The 19,886-nt window shown below is 39.7% G+C and overlaps 1 protein-coding gene across 1 annotated transcript; it reads left to right on the top strand.

Annotated features, from left to right (window-relative positions):
- Nucleotides 1–2,340: 2,340 nt before the first annotated feature.
- Nucleotides 2,341–19,225, top strand: SMIM20 (small integral membrane protein 20). The gene is made up of 3 exons (XM_044680811.1): nt 2,341–2,526; nt 17,743–17,799; nt 18,751–19,225. Exons 1-3 carry the CDS (start codon nt 2,418–2,420, stop codon nt 18,786–18,788), a joined length of 204 nt encoding a protein of 67 aa, XP_044536746.1. The 5' UTR covers nt 2,341–2,417; the 3' UTR covers nt 18,789–19,225.
- Nucleotides 19,226–19,886: the final 661 nt, after the last annotated feature.

The raw sequence follows: 19,886 nt of genomic DNA, 5'->3' as shown, positions 1-19,886 counted from the left end.
AAACTTTTCCTGCCTTAGCTTGTGTGTTGCTAGCAGAGCATTTAATAGCTGAGGGTCTTCTCCTTACAATAATAATACATTGGAATAAAATTCTGCTTATCTATATATGCATATATGTGAATATGCATTATACATATATACAAACATATCTATACATATACAAATATATTTATGTGTATTCCCCATAAGGCCTTCTCTAATGTTTTATTGTGATAAAGTGGGTGAACCTGGATTCTTGAAGGTCATGCCAGTTAAACTCAGACAGGTTTTACCAAGCTGGAAAAGCTTTTAAGTGTAGTCCTAATGACAAGAGCGTCCATAAACTACCTTGAGGACTAGCCTAATGCTGATTAGGGAAGCTCTTCGTTTGATTGGACCTAGCAACTTTAATAGACTATTTACTGTCATATAAGAATTGTGATTTGTATCAGGAAGGAAGAGTTCATGCTCATAAAAAATTTGATCTTTGAAATGTATGTGTGTATTTCCATGTACATATAATTTATATATACATTATACCTTATATACAACATATATTTTATTTTTATGTCCTCTAAGTACATATATAAATCAATAAACATTTATTAAGTGCCTACTATGCTATGCTTCTTAGCTGGGGATACAAAAAGAGGTAAAAGATACCCACCCTCATCATCAATCCTCCTGGTCAGGGCCAAAGGTGCCTGGCCTGACCAGGGCCAGAGAGGGAGAAATCTCTCCAGCCAACAGTTACAATCTGATTAGTCATTGACCAACAAATCTGATCATCTATACTGTATATCTATATATAGATTCTATAGTCTAGCATACGTTCCCAACACCTTCTTCCTTCAACCCTGATTCCTTCTCCTGAGCTGATTACAATTAAATCCTTAAAGCTTATTTAGGTGAAGGCTGTAGTTATTCTGAAGATCAGTTTGATATCCTTTGCATCCAAGGGGAAAGGAAATACACAGACAAAGACAAAGTCTGTAGTCACCATGTTATCCACTTATCATTAACATTTATCCACTCATCATCATTATCCATCAACTTAACCCCTGGACAAGTAACCAGAGGAGCTGTGTGATTCAATTCACAGATTCTTACTTAATCACTTAGGTCCTGGGCACTGTTAGGTGGGGTTTGGTGTTCAGCTGAGCTTTAAATATTTGTGGGGCCTAGTATTCACTACCACAACTTTCTGTTCACTTTGGCTTCTCATCCCCACTCAGCTTTGGTCTTTATACTATCTGAGGACCTTGGGCCATTTCTCTATCAGGTCCTGTTCAGTATCACCATATCGCCCATAACAGGACACAATACAAATAGGTTGAAATGGAGCAAAAGTGAATAGGGAAGGAGGCAGAAAGGAAGGAAGATGGAGATAAGATGAGAGGTAGCATAAGATGGATGGAAGGAATTGGCTTAGATGAGTTCTGACCTGTTATGAGGCTACAAACTGAAGCAGAGGGTCAGTAGAAAGTTGAAAACCAGGACAGATGAAAGTGAGGGACAGAAGCCTTGACACATTCATCTCTGTACCTTGCAACATTGAACAGGGCATTCTCTAAGAGCAGGTACTCCTTTGAATGCAGAGTGTGGTGTGAAGAATAAAGGATTTGGAATCCAGTCCTTGAAAGTGGAGTAGAGTGGCAAGAATATTGGACTAAGAGTCCCTAGGGCAGAGGACTAGGGTTTGAGTCCCTGCTAGAGTGCCTCTGTGTAGTCCCTTTTCCTTTTAGCCTCCTTATCCATAAGGTGAGAGCTGGCTTAGCTAAGTCCCTGTTAGCTTTGATTCCGTGATCCTATGAATGAAGGAAGAGAAACAGGAGAAAACAATGCCTTCTTCCCGTTCCCTTTCGACATGTCACAATCCCTAGTCTCCTTCAAGGCTCCATTCAGGGACCATTGTGTCCCCTCCCAGCCCAATTATTTGGCCAGTTTTATGGATGCCTCCCCACCATTCGCATGGAGCCAGGCACACAGTAGGCACTTCATGAATGCTCGTCCATGGGAGGGGATGGTGCCCACGTCATAGGTTGCCAGACCTGGAAGGCTCTTTGAGGTCTCACCTTATGCCAGTCTCCTCATTCCTCTGATGAGGAAACTGAGACGCTGAGAGGTCAAATGACTTATTCAAGCCCACCCGGGCGCCAAATCTTCCCCTGCCCCTTTCCTAGAACCACAAACGTTCCTTTGCCCCAAACCTGTGAGATGAGAGCCAAAGAGGAGGAGGATAAGGGAACCCTGGCCTGCACAGTTATCCTCTTCCCTTTTCCCCTGCGCTTCTTCTCCAGCGCTCCTCCTCCCGCCCTCATTCCGGAAGTGAAAGCCTATTCCCGCCCCCGCCCCTTCCGGTCTCTGCGCTTGTGTGTTTTTGGGGTCGCTTTGGGCTTCGGGTTGGCGATTAGTGCGGGACATCCCGACCCCGGGCCATGTCTCGGAACCTGCGCACGGCGCTGATTTTCGGCGGCTTCGCCTTCTTCCTGGGCACCGCCTTCTATCCCATCTATTTCCGGCCCCTCATGCGGACTGAGGAGTACAGTGAGTGTGACCTCTGACCCCGGCGATTAGCCCCGATCGTCTGCCCCCAGTTTCCACCCTCAGTGTCAGGCTTGAGTCATTCTCCCACCCCCATTCTAGGGTCTCTTCTCCCCCTCTCTCCCTCTCCCCCGATACTGGCGTCAAGCTCTGCTCCCATCGTTAGGTCACTTTACCCCCCTCCCTCAGGTTTCTCATTTTGTTTCCTTTCCCGGACCCAGGCATTCTGCCCCCGACCTCCCCACCCTGAATCCCCTCCCATTTTCCAAACCTGAAGTCAGGAGACCCGACTTCAGATCCAGCCTGAAACATTCGTGTAAATCAGATTTTACCTCAGTTGCCTCATCTGTAAAATGGGTATGACAATAGCACTAACTCCCAGGTCGCAAAGTGTGAAGCAAGTGTTTATAAAGTGTTTTGCAAACTTCACAGAGATACACAAATGTTAGCTGTTATTTTGTTCTTCTCTCCTTGGTATTTTTTTTCCCCTTTCTGCCCCCTCCCTCTTTTGTACTCCCCTCTTTATACCGGGTTCACATTCTATTATACTCTCTCTGTCCCATTGTTATATTCTGCCCCAAATCCCTGTGTTGGCCTTGTGCCTTGTCCAAGTTGCATCTTTGCCTTCATTTTGACTCTACTCTTCTGAACCTCATTATCTGGGGTTACTGCCTATTTTCTCCCATTTAGCCTTTGTATTGTAGGGCCCCCTTCCCCTCCAAAAAAATCTTTTGCCTCTCAGTTGAATAATGAGTAGTTTCTATTTTAGCACCTTGAAACATTAAGAGAAAGTATGAATACTGGACCCAAGGGCCCAAATTTAGCCTCCCAAAGGTGGCTTTCAATAGAAATCTTTCCCTAACCTTTACGCTGAATTTGGAGTTATACTTCTGCTCCCTTTTGTAATCAGTGGATGAATCTTCAAAATTTAGGAGATTCTTCTCCTTTATTACATTGGCCACTTTGTGTCCCAAGAGTAATTTTTTTCCCCTTTTTTGTAATCAAATCCAATAATTTTGAAAGCTTAATCCTGATTAATTCAGTGATGACTAGCAATGTGGAGACATTTGCATAAAGAGAAAATTTTAAGCATTACATTTTCATTTAGGTCCCCAGGAAAACTGAATTATCTTTAAACTGGAGATTGGCCACAGTTATCACAAAGAAGTAGGATGGTGCCTGGTCCTTGAGCTCTTAAATAATAGGTCACATTCTGATTTCTGGAAACAAAGAAGTTAGGTATACATTTGCATCTTTCTGTAGTGTGGAAGCATTAATTCATTCAGCAGATAATTATTAAGCAACCATATTGTACTAGACGTAGGAAATACAGAAATGAAAAAAGACAAGCTACTCTGAAGACCTAACAATCTCATAGGGGGTATATGATGTATATACAGATGAGTATGGTATTTCAGAATATCGTACATACAAAAGAGAAGTCAGACATGCCATGAAAAATCTGAGAGAGATAACTCAGGGATTAGGGATAGATTCAGTGGGGAGCTGTGCTTTCAAGGAAGGAAAGGATTTTAACAGAGGCTTTTGGGTCATCATGACTAAAGGCACAGAGATGGAAGAGAGCAAGACAAAAACCACCTTGAACATATTTTGGTTAGAGCAAATATGTTAGTTTGACTCTAAATTAGAGTTTATGGAGGGTGGTATTCTGAAAAGGCCGGAAAAGCACAATAGATTAAGGCTAGGTCTTGGTAGGCCTAGAGTTGGAACTTGGTGAGAAATAATTTTGAGCAATGCAATATTTTGTATAGAGAGCTGTGCTTTAAGAAATTATTGTGACGTGTATGGCGAATTATAGTGGGATTGGACTGAAAGCCAATTAAAAAATTACTGTAGTACTCCTGGTAAGACATAATGAGGTATTTAAAGTGATGACAATAAGAATGGAGAGGAAGGAATAATTCAAGGGATGTGTCAGTAAATATCAAGCCTACTATGCACCAGGAACTATGCTAAATGCCAGTTATACAAAAAGAAATAAAAGACAATCCCTGCTCTTCATGTATTTTGAATATATTTTAAATCCTTTGTGAACGTAAAAAACATGATATAAATGCTAGTTTTTATATTGCCTGTTTTAGGGAGTTTCCAGTGAGTATTCCTGTAATGATATCCTTTTGAGGCAGATTGATCAGACTTTTTAAAAAAGTATTCAATATATGAATTGTGATTTTTGGTTCGTATTATACATAGATCTTAGAAAAAAAGATGCTGTATCTTTTTTTTTTTAAAAAACCCTTACCTTCCATCTTAGAATCAATACTATGTATTGGTTCTAAGGCAGAAGAGTGGTAAGGGCTAGGCAGTAGGGGTAAAGTGACTTGCCCCGGGTCACACAGCTAGGAAGTATCTGAATCCAGATTTGAACCTAGGACCTCCCATCTCTAGTCTTGGCTCTCAATCCACTGAGCTACCCAGCTGCCCCCTCTGTAACCTTCTAATAGCATCTTTAGGCCATCCATATCACAACTCAGTCTTTCTTGGAAACTTGGCTGGACTCAGTTAGGACCTAGAGACTAGACACGTAGAGGATTGGTAGATGTTCATTCAGAGGGGCAGCAAACAGGGAGATTCAACAGCACATAGCAAGGCATAGTGCTGGATTCAGGAGCAAGATTGTAATATCTAGAAGCACTAAGAAATAGGGAACTTTGATCAGAGGACAGCAAACAAGAATTCCGTTATTGGAATTATTGTATAAGGGAAGAGTGAGATCAACAGCAAAGATGTCATGATACTGAGTTTCTGATCTACTTGTCTGTATTGCTTATTCCCTGTCCCAGCCAGGCCCTGACCTCCCCCCATGCTAGAGGCTGGGGTGGAGCTGTACATACAAGGACAGGAGGGCAGAGAGCCAATAGAGAAGTAAATGTGAGAGTGAGATGGCTTCTCTGACTTTCTTTCCTCACACTTAATCACTTACTATCTGCCTTAAAACTTCTTTATAGCCTTCCACACTGTTTGTTACCCTCTCCTTGACATTCTCTTCTGTAAGTTTCCAGGGTACCCCTCTCTCTTGATGCTCCTCCTCCATCTCCTTTGCTGAGGCTTCATCCACATCACCCCCTTCAAATAGGTGTTACACAGGGCTCTACCCTGGACTTTCTTCTCTTCTCTCTTTGGTGATCTCATCAGTTCCCATGGATTTAACTTCCATCTCTATGCTGATTCTCAAATCTACCTGTCCTGCCCCAATCTCACAGCTTACCTCCCATCTTGAGCTTCCAACTGCCTTTCAGATGCTCTGAACTGGATTTCCATTTTAAACTTAACACGCTCAAAATGAAACTCATTCTCTTTCCCCCAACACCTCCCATTTCCCCTATTACTGTTGGGGTCACCACTATACTCCCGGTTTTCAATCTAGGTGTCATCCTCAGCTGCTCACTATTTCTTACTCCCACCCCCATCCCTATCCAGTCTGTTGCCAAGACCTGTCAATTTCATCATTGGAATGTCCTTGAAATACTCCCCCTCCCCTTCTCTTGGGCTGCCTGATGCAGATCCCATCACCTCATGCTTGGTCTATTGCAGTAATCTGCCTCAAGTCCCTCTTCCACGACAAGGCAAGAGTGATTTTCCTGAAGTACAGGTCTGGCTTTCTCAGTAAACTCCAGGGGCTCCCTGTTACCTTCAGGTCAAAAATACAAAATCTTCTGTTTGGTATTCAAACCTCTTGTCACTAACCTCTCCCAACTTTCAATTGTTCTTATACCTTATTCCTTGTCTTCTTCTGGCTGCCTTCAAGTCCCAATTAAAATCCAATCTTCTGCCAGAAGCCAGTTCCAACCTCTCTTAATTATTTCCTGTTTATTGTAGCTTCTTTGTACATATTTGTTTGCTTGTCAACCCCATTACAGTGTGTGAGCTCCCTGTGGACAGTCTGTCTTACCTTTTTGTATCCCAGTATTTAGCATATAGTAATGGTAATAAATGCTTATTGATTGATCATAAGAATGCATTTGTAGCTTCATTTTTAGCTCCATTGTGATCTTTGGATAATTCTTTAATTCAAAAGCATTTAAGTTTTATTAAATGCTCTGAAGTTTGCAAATATTATATAAAAGAATTAGAGGCAATACCATCATTGCCTTTGAGGTGCATATTGGAAGATTGAGGAGAATAAATAAAACTTAAATATAACTTCTGGTACTTTAGATTTCATGTATCAAACTGTAATTATGTAGTTTTATTGTATATAGAGAGAACCCCAAGGGAGCTTTTCATCATGCATATTGTTGACATAGCATTATGTTTCTAATGAGCCACTCACTTAGGGTATAAGAATTTCATTTAGTGTAGATATTCCAATTTAAATGCTATCTATCTTACTCTACCTGATTCTGATAATGCCGTGCCTTCTTAATAAGATTCATTTTAATTTAGTATATATTTATTAAGTATCTTATATATGCAATGCACTGTATTTTGCCTGAAGAAAAAATGATGAAACAAGACATAGTCCCTATTCTTAAAAAATGTATAATCTAACAGGGAAGATAAGAAAAATAAGTAACTAACTTGAATTCAGGTTTTAAATACATAAAAAGAAGGCCAAACAATTCAGTATTAGGGATAATACAAAATATAGTTCACATCTTGCTAGAAGAATTAGGGAAGACTTATTTCCAATAAGAAGAGAAAGCTATCAAGAGGTGAATATTGAGGGAGAACTTTGTTAGGTATTAGAGACAACATACAGAGACCAAATCTTAAGATGATCCCAGTGGAAAGGCAGAATCTAAGAAATAAAGCAATTAGTATAAACTGCAAAATTGTATGAGGTCATTTTCCAGGTTACTGTTTTTTACATCGTGTTATCCATGCTTCAGAGTTTATAAATACTATATTTGAACATGGGCTACCATCAAATATAGGCTGTATGCTTAAAAAAGAGTTTTTGTTGAAAATATAGGCCTACACTAAAGATAAATTACATAAAATTACCATATAAAAACACTGACATATTTAGGAGAAATGTAAGATTTTGCTAACAAACGCCATCCACACCATCTCGAAGAGAAACTTCAAATAGCATGTTAATGAGAACTTAGGAAAGTAAGAAATTTTGGAATGGCAAGTAGGCATAAGAAATTAGACTTGACAATGTAGAAAATACATTTTTAAAGATCCCAAACATTAAAATTTATACTACAATGGCATAATAATTAGCCTTTAAAATTTGTTAATTTAATAAAAGTATTTTGATTGCACTTGATGGAATATTCAGTTGCTGCCAACTTCCTCAGTGCTTTAGACTAGGGCAGGAGTTCTTAACCTGGGGCCCAGGAACTTTTTTTTAAAAGCTTAGTAATTATATTTCAACATAATTGGTTTCCTTTCTAATCCTATGTATTTTATGCATTTAAAAACATTCTGAGAATGAGTCCATTGGCTTCCCCAGATTGTACAGAAGAGTTCATGACACCAAAGAAGTTAAGAATCCCTAGCCAGAGTCTTACCTTCTAGCAGACAAATTGCAATTTTTCAACATAAAAAACATAAACTAGAAAAATGTATCTGAAAATGAAGAAGGCTCCCCTTAAAACTCAGCAACTTTTGATAGTTCTCTCATGTGTACAAGTGAAGACCCTTTTTAGCTATTACTTTACAATTCATATTTTCTAGCTATGGTCATCCCATCCCATCCCCCAATTCTTTCATTAGGGCAACATCCTATACCGGTTAAGTGTAGAAATTTTATCACAGAAAGAGCTAGGAAGATGACTTTGGGAAAGAAATGGCTTGCCAACTCTTCTCTCCCTCAGATGTCCTTTGCACATGACCGTGGTGAAACAGATGGTGCTTCTCTAGCCTCTCCTTTTTTTCCTTTTCCAGCACTTAGATCAGTGCCTAGTACCTAATAGGCCCTCAATAAGTGCTTGTTGACTTTTCTCTTCTGAAGTACTTTAGCATGGTCTCAACCTGCTTATCACTACATCACTTTTACTCCTACCCTCTTAAGGGTCTGCCTCCTTCTCTGAGCCTCCCAGCTAAAAATTTACTGTCCGTTCTCAAATAATTTTGGAGTTCCTAGACTCCTAAAGCACTTAGAATTTTAGACTATCTAGATCTTTCCTTTGCTTGTATTTATTACACCTTAGCAAGCCCTCACATGACTGTAAGCTAAACAGTTTAGAGATCTTCCTCACCCAAACCCAAGGTTCCCAGTACCACTTAGTTTTGGAGATTTGAGTACTTGCAAGCTTGGGCCACTAATGTCTTTCAGCCCTCTCATTTCCTGGAACCGCTTCTCACTCCCCAGCCTATAGATTCTGACATTCTTCCCTTTTGTTTTCTACCTGTTTTTTCACCTTGACAAGAACCTCAGTGTCATGTCTCTCCAAGTGGGAAATGAACAAGCTGCAAACTTTTTGATTTGGGGAACTTCTTGGGGTCCCCTTACATCACTATCTCCTCCTTTCCCATCTCCTACTCTTTTTTCCACTCTATGCTTTTGTGATCCTTCCTGTTGGTTATCTTCCTGCCTTTTGGATTGATCCTTCTTAGTCTTCTTTGCAGAAACTTCATCTATGCCCTGACTTCAATTTGTGCGTAGCCCACGGTCTCATCCTGGTCTCTTTTTTCCTCCATCAATTTTCTCCGACATCTCTGCAGCCTTTGACACTGTTGATTACTCTTTCCTTGATATTTCCTTCTCTCTGGTTTTTTGAGATACCTGCCACCTATCAGATGACCTTCCTTCTCCATCTCTTTTGCTGGATTGTCTTTCAAATCACACCCTCCAAATTGTAGTGCCCCTCCAAGTTCTGGACCCTCTTCTCCCTCCATACTACTTTTACTTTGTGATCTCATCAGCTCCTGTGGATTTAATTACCGTCTTTACACTGATGATTCTCAGATCTACCTATCCTGCCCCAGTCTCTGCTGACCTCCAATCTTGTATCTTCAACTGCCTTTTCTCATCTGATACTGCCATTTTGGTGCTCACCTCACACCTTTGATGGGTCTGTCAGCCTCAAGTCTCTCCCCATTCTAGTCTAACCTTCATTTAGCCACTCATGTCAGCCCCCTGCTTGGTAAACTTGAGGGGATCCCTATTGCCTCCAGGAGCAAATAAAAAATTCTCTGACTTTCAGTGCCCTTCATAACAAGCCCTCTCCTCCCTTTCCAGTCTTCTTACTCTTTAATCTTCCCCAATACTTACTCTTTAATCCAGTGACATCTTGGCTGTTCTAGGAGCAAGACACCCCACCTCAGCTCTGGACATTCTCCCTATCTCCCATGCCTAGAATACCGTCCTTCCTTAAGTCCATCTGCTGGGTTTCTTGGCTTTCCTCAAGTCCCATTGAAACCCCATCTTTTATAGGAAACCTTCTCCTACCCCTCTTCATTCCAGTGCTTTCCAACTCTGTTAATTATTTTGTGTTTATCTTACATAAAGCTTGCTATGGATATGTTTGTGTGTATGTCATTTCCTCCGTTAAATTGTAAGCTGCTCAAGGCCAGGACTTTTTCCTTTTTGTGTGTCTCACTTAGCACAGTGCCTGGCACATAATGGACATTTAACAAATGTTTATTGATTACTTACATGTTTTCTCTCTTGGTTATCACATATCATCCTGTGGATTTAAGTATCTGACTCCCAAATCTACACAAACAGCCTTAATTTCTCAACTGAGCTACATTCCCTTCTCCATCTGTGTGCTTGATATCTGTGGCTGGGTGGCCTGGAGTCAGCCAGTCCAAAACCAAACTATTCTTTTTTCCATATAAACATCAGACGCTGAGGTTCCCCCATGAAGAAGCATCTTTGACTTGTCATTCTCATCCTTTTGCATATCCAAACAGTTGAAAAGTGTTATTTCACCCATTTCAGTGTCTCTTGAATCAGTCTCCTCACTACGTAAGTCACAACCACCCTTGTCCAGGCTCTTGTTACTTCTTGCCTGAACCATTCAAATAACCCCTCATTTGTCACCAGGCCCAGTTTCTTCCTTCTTTAATCCATCCTCTGCACAGCTGTCAAATAGGCATTCTTAAAACACAAGTCAGCCTAGGGGCAGCCAGAGAGAGCCAGGCCTAGAGATGGAAGGTCCTGGGTTCAAATCTGGCCTCAGGCACTGGGTGACCCAGCAAGTCTCTTAACCCCTATTGCCTAGTCCTCCTATTGCCCAGTCCTTGCTACTCTTCTGACCATAAGTCAACCCAGAACACAGATTCTCATATTCAAGATTTTCCATGACTTCTCTTTGCCTTTAGGATACAGATTCTTCTCTCCTCCGGTTGGCTTCACCTTATCTTCCCAGGCCAATTATACATTATTTTCCCTTGAGGCCTTGATAGTCTGGTGGGACTGGCTTGCTCTGTAGGACACCTCTCCCACTCCTCTGCCTTTGAGCTGGGGTGGAATTCTTTCCTACCTCCCCTCTGCCTCTCAGAAATTGAGGCTTAATTAGCTCAATTTGCCACTTTCTACATAAGGCCTTTCCCTGTTTCCTTCCACTTACCTGTCAACATGTCTTATCCCTGTGGTGGAAAATAGGCTCCTTGAGGGCAGAAAGCCCCGCACTTCAGCTTTGCACCCCCGTGCCCTGCACAGGGCCTTGTACCTAATAAGAGCTTAATAAACTGCGGTGAAAGACTTGATTGATTGGCCACTCGTCTCTATTGATCTTCTCCTGCCTCGTGCATTTGGGGATTGAGAAATGGATGAGCTTTACAGTAAAATTCCCTCCCTGTGTCTTCAGTAAGAGCGTCTCATCTTTCTCAGCTCCCTTAGCCCTTCATCGAGCTGCTGGGGAAGCTGCTGCTGCTGCTGAGGTTTCTGCCGAGGCTCAGGCTCTCTCTGCTGCTGAGAGGGTGCCGTGCTCTGTATTCGAGTTTTATACAAGCCGCGTTTTCAGAGGAGGAGTGGGGCCCCAGTGCGAATGACAGACACAGTCTCATCTTAGCTTTCGTGTTAGATTTTTCCTATATTGTTAGTTCCTGGAGCTCCACCCTCTTGGGCTTCAACCTTACATTTTTCTAGCGGCATGCAGTATACTTTATAGAAATAGACTACTAGGGGGCAGCTGGGTAGCTCAGTGGAGTGAGAGTCAGGCCTAGAGACAGGAGGTCCTAGGTTCAAACCCGGCCTCAGCCACTTCCCAGCTGTGTGACCCTGGGCAAGTCACTTGACCCCCATTGCCCACCCTTACCAATCTTCCACCTATGAGACAATACGCCGAAGTACAAGGGTTTAAAAAAAAAAGAAAAGAAAAGAAAAAAAGAAATAGACTACTGATGCTGAAGTCTTCCTGACTTTTAGTTCATTCACTGGTTCACATGGGCACTCAAGTGATGCAACTGAATTACCCAAGGGTTACTAGGTAAAATAAGGTAAGCCAAATTGTTATTTGCTTCTGTTTAGGTAGCTGCTTTAGCCTTTCCCTGGTTTTCCAAGTGTTCATCTCCAGAGTAGAGAGATATGATGCTCTGTAGCTAGTAGTCTGATGATAGTTTTACATAAAAATTGGTATAATTGAAGCACATAATAAAGTAGTGGATACATTTCAGGATATGGAAATTCAGAACAAAAAATTATCTTTAAAAAACATTAAAAGCACCTAGTTGGTTCTTGTAACTACATTAACAAGACTCATCAGTCTTCACCCATTCTCATTCTTTTAGTGCACTTTCAATTTTTTTTTTTTATTACTAAGAATTTCCACATCTAACCACTGCCTGTGCACCAGGGGGCAGAATTGTGCTGGTTGTAAGAGGAATAAAGCCTCACAACCAATAATAATATTTTAACATTTGCTTTTGAATCATTTTGCTGCAGGTGGAAACATGTTCAAGGTTTTAAGTCACTAGTTACTTAGTTTGATCCTTTCATATTTTGAAGCCATTAATTTCTTTTCCTGCCTTCCCCATGTTCTGAATGCTTAGTCAGGTCTTCTGCGACAATAAAATTATAGCCTTTGAGAGTTCATCATAATATAGCTATAAAACCTGAAGGATGACTGCTTTCGTTTTAGCATAATAATTTCTCTTCATCCTTATTTGTTTATGTCACTCCCCTGCTCAAATATCTTCCATAGCTCCCTTTTATTTCCAGGATAAGATTCAAACTCTTCATCTTAACATTTAAGGCCTCCTACAATATGGTTCCTACATATTGCATCATCCTCTTTTTATGCTGTATATAATATGTACATCACATACATTTTCTTTGTGTCTTACATTCCATCCAAACTGGACTACTAGTTATTTGCAAAGCTTGACAGTACATTTGCTGCTTCTCTGTACTCCCATAAGCTTCCTCCATGCTAGAATATGCCCTATGTTTCTCTTAAACTCTTTGTTTTCCTTTGTACTCAGATGCTTCCTGGCTGTGATCTCCTCGGTATTCTCTCTGTCATTCCTTCTTAGAGTAGGGACTGTTTTGTTTTTGTCTTTTTATTCTAAGTCCCTAGCATACTGCCTTGCATAGTAGGTGCTTAATAAAGGTTTGTTAAATTTAATTGGTGTAATTAGGGCAAACCAATCATGGAATCTCATAGTTGAAGGGAAGCTTAGAGATAGGCTTAGTCCAGCCCATGCCTGTACGAAAGTCCCCTCTGTGCTGAGTGGTCATTCAATTTCTGCTTGAAGACCTGTAGTGAAGGGGATTCTGTTATTCGCTGAGATACTTTCTCATAGGGAGAGCTCACAATTAAAATTTGTTTCCCTGTAGCTCCTACTTAGGGGCTAAACCCTTCATATACTAAGACACAGTTATGTTGTTCTTCCCTCCATCCCCTTCCCACTTCTCCACTCCCATTTTCTGTAAGCTAAAATTGACAATATGCTGAAACCTCTGGACCCTTCTCAGAATAGTGTTTTTAAAAAAAACTCATAACATTCTTAGAATGGATACAAAGTATTGATTCTGAGGCCAAAGACTGTTAAGGGCCAGGCAATTGAGGTTATGTGACTTGCCCATGGGCACATAGGAAGTGTCTGAGGCCAGATTTGAACTCAGTACTTCCTGACTTCAGGCCTGGCTTTCTATCTACTGTGCTACCTCACTGCTCCTCAGAAGAGTGTTTTAAAATCATTTAATGTCATACTACATTTCAGTTCAATTCAGCTCACTGTCCCAGTATTATTTCCAGCACCTTCACCATCCTGATGCTACCTTCTACCTCCTTCCAATTTGTCAAAGTCTGAACACAGTACTTTCTATGTGGTCTAATCATGGCAGGGTACAATGAGATTAGACTTCCTTCTCCAGACATTATTATAGCTTTTATTATTATAACTTAAAATTATGCTAGCTAATTTTGGATGCCGTGACACTATAAATTTATATTGCACTTGGATTCTACTAAATCTACCCAGATTTGAACCCTTGTTTCCCATCCTATAACTTGTGTAGTTTTCTAAATTCAGATGTTTGGATTCAAGTACCTTGACCATAGATTCTACTTTTATTCTTCTTCAATTTATCCTAAGGTTGTAGCCTGCTGTAATTTTTTTGGATCCTTCTCTCTTTCAGTATATTAGCTATGCCTCCCACCTTTGTGTCATCTACATGCTATTTATGAATTAATCTAAATTATTGATAAAAGTGCTAAATAGCACACATCAAAGGACACCCATCTCCCCTAGAAATCTCTTCAAGTTGGCTTCATTCCATTAATGACCTCTCATCATTCAGTATTGGAATTTTTTTTTAATCCTTATCTTCTTAGAATCAATATTGGTTCTAAGGTAGATATCTAAGGGCTAGGCAAATGGGGTTAAGTGACTTGCCTTGAGGTCAAGCTAGGAAATGTTTGAGTTCAGATTTGAACCCAGTTCCTCCCGACTTCAGGCCTGGCTTTCCATCCACTGAACCACTTAGCTGCCCCTCATCTTTCAGTATTGTTGACCTGGATGAGAGACTAGGAAATTGCCCTCCTAAATTAGGTTTCCTGGGCAGCTGGGTAGCTCAGTGGAGAGTGAGTCAGGCCTAGAGACAGGAGGTCCTAGGTTCAAACCCGGCCTCAGCCACTTCCCAGCTGTGTGACCCTGGGCAAGTCACTTGACCCCCATTGCCCACCCTTACCAATCTTCCACCTATGAGACAATACACCGAAGTACAAGGGTTTAAAAAAAAAAAAAAGAATATATTACTAAATTAGGTTTCCTATGTTCACAACTTTCTCTTGATCCATCAGTCTGGTAATTCTGACAAAAGAGATACTTTTATACCCAATTTGGAGGCAAGAATACTGAGGCTTAGACATATTAGGTGACTTTGTCTAAGGTATAACAACTAGTAAGTGGAAGAATCCATCATTCTTTCTCCCATATTACATTCTCTGTTCATTCTATATTCCCAAATAAAAATGTTCTTTCTTGTTTGTTTTTGCTCAATATTGTGAATTTATATACAAGTGCTAAGACTTCAAAAACATTAATGGATTAAAGAACCTTGTGATGTAGCTAGGATTCTAATACTCAGTTATCATTTGGGAGAAACTGGTTTGGCAAAGTATTTAAATTACTTGCCCAAGCAAAGCCACTAAGATAGTCAGCATTAAAATAAGAATTAAAGAGATTTATACTCTTTTAAAAAGAAATCCTTAGCTGCTCTCAAACCTCCTTAACAAATTGTAAAAAACTGAGGACAAAGATTCCCTTCTTGATAATATCTCCATGGCATTACAATAGTTTAGGGATTCGTTAAGTATTCTAGCATCACCACTAAAAGCCAGCTTCCTTCAGCGTGTCTCAAAACAGGCTCATTGGGATAATAGTTGTTCTTTAGAAATTTCTTTTGCTTTCTTTCACCTGGCTTATTGCCCCTGAGAGAAGAGTGTTTGGTATCAAGATATTTGATTTCCATAAAAATTATCTGCTTAGAAATAATAGCAGTTTACATTTATGTACTGTTTTACATTTTACAAAATGCTTAAAAAATGTGGTGCAGTAGAAGTAGTGCTGGAGTTGTAGTCAGAAGCATTCAGTTAACCTCTTTTGGCCTTAATTTCCTCATTGGTAAAATAAGAGATTGTACACACTAGATTCTATGATTCTTATGATAACCTTGTGAGGGTACAAATATTGTCCCCATTTTATGGCTTAAAAAACTGAGCCCAAGAGCATTGAAGTGGCTTACCCAAGATTATGCAGCTAATATATATATAACAAATATAGGACTTAAACCTAGGCCTCCTGACTCCCAGTTCAATAATGGAGTCTATCTGTCAAGGTCACTTATTTTGATAGTCGGTATTTCCCACCATTCTCTCGTATCAGAGAAAAGTCTCTGCTTCTTTACAGAGAAAAGTATACGTGCATTTGACTCAGATCACATGAATTATGATCATTGCCCTTTTCTCTTGACTTGTTTCAAAGTGACTCCTCTTTGAGAATGTGTTTTTACAAAGAGGGCTTTGAGCTGTGTGACCCTGGGAAGGTCACTTAATCGCCTAGCCCTTAACACTCTTCTTCCTTGGAACTAATACTTAGTATCAATTCTAAGACAGCAAAGGCTTTGATTCTATAGGAATATGTATGGAAAAGATACTGTTTTATATAGCACTCAACTCAGAAAACTACAAGTTAATGGATTCCTAATAATTCATTGTAATTAAAGTTATTGCCTTTAAGAGATATTATTTTAACATATTTTGTCTCATATAAATCAGTTCCTACTGCAAGAATTCAAAGTTCCCACTCTGCAAGGTACCTTAGAGGTCATTTAGTCCAACCCCTTAACACAATACTGAATCTATAATGTCCCTGAACAAATAATGATCTAGGCTTTGCTTGAAGACCTCCATCATTGGAAAACCTTATCAATGCTGTCTTCTTTAAGATAGTTGTTACTGTAATACTTACTGTCATACTTTCTTATATTGATCTGAAATACATTTCTCTTAGACACACATCTGGGTCTAGGGCAGGACAGAATAAGTTTAAGCCTTCTTCCCCATGACAACTCTTCAAATATTTGAAGACAAAATATTTCTCACTTATCTCCCCCCACACCAACCACCCCTCTTTCTTTCTCCCATTTTCTAAACCACCTGTTACTTTTTTTGGAAAAATAATATGACTTTTTTTTTTCACAAGTCTCATTATTCCTTCATTGTCTCAAGTCTTAGAATTGCATGTCTGCTCCCAAGAAGAGCTTCAACCCCCCCCCCCCATATTCCAGTTTTCAGACACAGAATTGAATGTTATCAACCAAGTAAAGTAGGATCACTCATGGTGGACAGTTATTTCTTGGGGTGGTTGTTATAAAAGCAGTAAGCTTTCAGTATAAATTCTTGCTTATTTGTTTGGTTCTGCCATTTGTATCTTTATAGGAAGCCAGAGGATCCAGTAAAGAAAATGATCTGACATTAAGTAGTATAAGAGCTAAATGTGGATTCAAGGAAACACTGTCAGTCTGATTAAAACAAAGGTTTTATTACAAAGTTTAATTATTATAATTTCCTAGTAAATGTCCTTTGACTACAAGTCTGTCTCCTAAAATACCACCATTTATTTGGCAAGATTCTTAAAATAATAAGTCTCAGTTTTCACAAGACTTGGTTTTATTCTAAACCACTTAGAAAGATGTCAGAATGCGAGAAGCCTACAGACATAAAATGCCCAATTTCTCTTGGCCTTTGCATGTTCAGGACAGCTCCAGAGAGACTGGCATAGCCTCTGTAGCTTAAATGCTATTACTAATTGGCACAACACCTGCAATCAATTAGGGAAGCTTCAATTACCCAAACCAAAGCCGCCCACCCAAAGATTAATTTTCTGCTCTATTTCCTATCAAAAACATAGCATATTTACTCCCTTGTTCTTCCCATGAAGTGCAGTGCAGATATTTAAGTTGCATCGTATTGTTAATTGTATTTGTTCCTTCAGTTCAGCAGCATTTTCCTTTTGATATCACGCCTACAAGTTCTTTCAAAATTAGTCTCTTTTTGTTTTTGTTGCCTTTCAGAAATGCTGAGAGCTTGGAGAATAAGACATTAGAAAAACTATGCTTTGAAGGATTTTTTTCCCCCTTTTTGTTGAATGATATAGAAACAGCTCTGTTTTGCCTTTAGGGATCCAGCTTCTACTACCTGAAAACCACAAATGGTGATAGCTCACTGGCATCTCATGTGGCTTTCTTAATTTTGTTATCTATAACTGTCCCCTGACCTTGGCCCTTGAGAGCACAGCCCCCCTTCCCCCCCACACACTAAAAGTCATATTCTGGTGTATATTTTTCAGAACTGGAACAAGCCATAAATCGGGCTGGTATTATCCAAGCAGATGTGCAGCCACCAGGTAAACTCATAAAACTTTTAATTTGCCTAGTAATGGTGGGGTGGATTCTTGCTATTGGGAAAGACATTTTTGTTGTCTCATGGACTATACGCTAATTATAATGGATTTATTTCTTAATAGCTGCCATCACGTAATTGCCAAGGAAAGCTTTAAGATGGGCAATTTGAGTATTTTAACTTAGATATGTTTCATGTTTGCCCCATTCCTGTTTTGAGTATTAAAAATGAGTGTTAAAATTACAGCAAATTGGATATGCAGTTGAATATGAAATATGAGGAGGTATTTTTCAGTTTTTATCAAGCACCTATTTTGATGTTAAACGAAAATACTGTTTACTTATAGATTATTTTCACAGATACCAGATTCTTTTTTTTTTTTAAACCCTTGTACTTTCGGTGTATTGTCTCATAGGTGGAAGAGTGGTAAGGGTGGGCAATGGGGGTCAAGTGACCTGCCCAGGGTCACACAGCTGGGAAGTGGCTGAGGCCAGGTTTGAACCTAGGACCTCCTGTCTCTAGGCCTGACTCTCACTCCACTGAGCTACCCAGCTGCCCCTAGATTCTTTGTACAAAAAGCAAAGGGCCACGTTTATGGCCAAATAGTAAACTACTTAAAGGAAATTTGAATTGTCTGAGACTGAATGATTTCTAGCTCTATGAATGGCTTATTAACTAAAAGTTTAGTAATTTGTGGCAAAGTTCCTTCTCTCACTAGGCCAGATAGCTTTCTTCCTGTTGTGAGGAGATTGTGAAGCCATTTAAGTGTGCCCTCAAGGCTGGCACAGCATTCTAGATTTCTCAGATTCCTGGATTCCAGCAGAGTGCCTGAGCTGTTTCAAACTGCATGGAATTGCACAACTGAATTTTGAATGTCATTTTGTTCACTTGGGATCAGAGGTTTGAAACTGAAACCTGGCTTATTGAATACTTTCATATTCTTTTTTTTCCATAGGATTAAAAGTGTGGTCAGATCCATTTGGAAGGAAGTGAAGAGGCTGGTGTCTGCTCTGAATGGGAAACAGACATCTTCCTACCCTCCATTCTACAGCACATATAGATCATCTCTATGGAATATCTGGAGAGGACAGAATTTTATAATGGAGTAATACTAGTAGTAGTAGTTCCATAAATATTAATTCCAAGAATTAATAATGGATTTTTCTGAAGTTTCAAAATGCCACTGATGCAAGTGACACTATTAGGAGGTTGGGCTATGTGTAAATTTATTAATTAAATCCCCATTCTGGATAGAAAATGGACCTACTTATTTAATTCAGTCTTTGAAACCTGAGAGTTATGATTTAAATGTGGGAAGTACAGCACACTTGGGAAGATCCTTTTACAACATCTTGTGCAGTGATGGGCAAACTTCAGCCCGGAGGGCCAGATGAGGCCCCCTGAAATGTTCTATCCAGCTGCAGGACATTATTCCTAATATGACAGATACAATACAATGAAACTTCAAAAGAGTTACCTTAGAAACAGACTGACAGATGAACATTTCCTTTCCGTTGGCCCCCTCTTTAAAAAGTTTGCCTATCACTGATCTTGGGTATTGCCCTTTCTCTAATAAGATATTGAAGTGAAATTTCAATAAGCTTTCTCCTGGGATGTGGAAATGTTAGAACCAAGAAAATCCTTTTGGACTTTGTGTTCTGTGCTGTTTATTAACAAGCATCTTAAAATTATGTCTTGTTGAAAACGACTTAGTTTTTGAATGTAAATATGAAGTAATGTAAATGAATGGCAACATGATTTAATAGAAAGAGTATTGGGTCTTCAGTCCAAATACTTGGATTTGAGTTTCAGCTTTCCCACTTACCAACCATGTGGCATTGGATCTTCTCTAGATCTCAGTTTCTCTACTTATAAAAATGGGTAATAATAATCCAGATACTCCAGTCCCTTCCAGTTCTAACATTCTGTGATTAAGTTGCTTTGCATACACAGTGAAAATGGATATAGGATTAATACAAGTGTAAATGTGTACATTAAAATCATTTGTTGAACTTTGCTATTGTGTGAGCAGCTCTGTTTAAATATTTCCTTTTATAAACAGATTAAAAATCATACCAGGAAGTCATACTT

This window comes from Gracilinanus agilis, chromosome 6, assembly GCF_016433145.1.
Source record: "Gracilinanus agilis isolate LMUSP501 chromosome 6, AgileGrace, whole genome shotgun sequence".
NCBI lineage: Eukaryota > Metazoa > Chordata > Mammalia > Didelphimorphia > Didelphidae > Gracilinanus > Gracilinanus agilis.
This window is presented reverse-complemented; position numbering and strand designations above follow the sequence as displayed.

Coding starts and splice junctions, on each gene's coding strand:
- SMIM20 (XM_044680811.1), top strand. CDS start 2,418: ATGTCTCGGAACCTGCGCACGGCGCTGATTTTCGGCGGCTTCGCCTTC. Junction 2,527..17,742: donor CATGCGGACTGAGGAGTACA/GTGAGTGTGACC, acceptor TATATTTTTCAG/AACTGGAACAAGCCATAAAT. Junction 17,800..18,750: donor AGCAGATGTGCAGCCACCAG/GTAAACTCATAA, acceptor TTTTTTCCATAG/GATTAAAAGTGTGGTCAGAT.